Source organism: Myotis davidii, unplaced genomic scaffold (assembly GCF_000327345.1).
Source record: "Myotis davidii unplaced genomic scaffold, ASM32734v1 scaffold3578, whole genome shotgun sequence".
Taxonomy (NCBI): Eukaryota; Metazoa; Chordata; class Mammalia; order Chiroptera; family Vespertilionidae; genus Myotis; species Myotis davidii.
The window spans coordinates 645,333-645,624 of record NW_006289094.1 but is presented as its reverse complement, the minus strand read 5'-3'; the positions used below and the strand labels follow the sequence as shown (position 1 = coordinate 645,624).

The 292-nt window shown below is 69.5% G+C and overlaps 1 protein-coding gene across 1 annotated transcript in view; it reads left to right on the top strand.

Annotated features, from left to right (window-relative positions):
* The window catches only part of PIDD1 (p53-induced death domain protein 1), a 31,103-nt gene that overhangs the window by 8,429 nt on the left and 22,382 nt on the right, over positions 1 to 292 (top strand). The window contains exon 10 of the mRNA XM_015562400.1: positions 44 to 226. Coding sequence (XP_015417886.1) covers positions 44 to 226 — 183 coding nt within the window. The remainder of the gene's footprint in view (positions 1 to 43; positions 227 to 292) is intronic.

The following is a 292-nucleotide window of genomic DNA, read 5'->3' as shown; positions in this document are numbered from 1 at the left end:
GCCTGTGCCCTGCCCTGTGGCCAGGAGACCCCACCCTCCCCTTGCCCCCTGCCCTGTGGCCCAGGAGCCCGACAGGCCCTGACACACCCTCTGCCCACAGTCTCCCAGCCAAGCTCATCAATGGCGGCATCGCTGGGCTGATCGGGGTCACCTGCGTGTTCCCCATCGACCTGGCCAAGACGAGGCTGCAGAACCAGCAGAATGGCCAGCGCATGTACACCAGCATGTGAGCGCATCAGCCTGCCGTGGGCGAGGCGCCCTGCAGTGTGGGGGCAGGGCGGGGGGGGGGGCG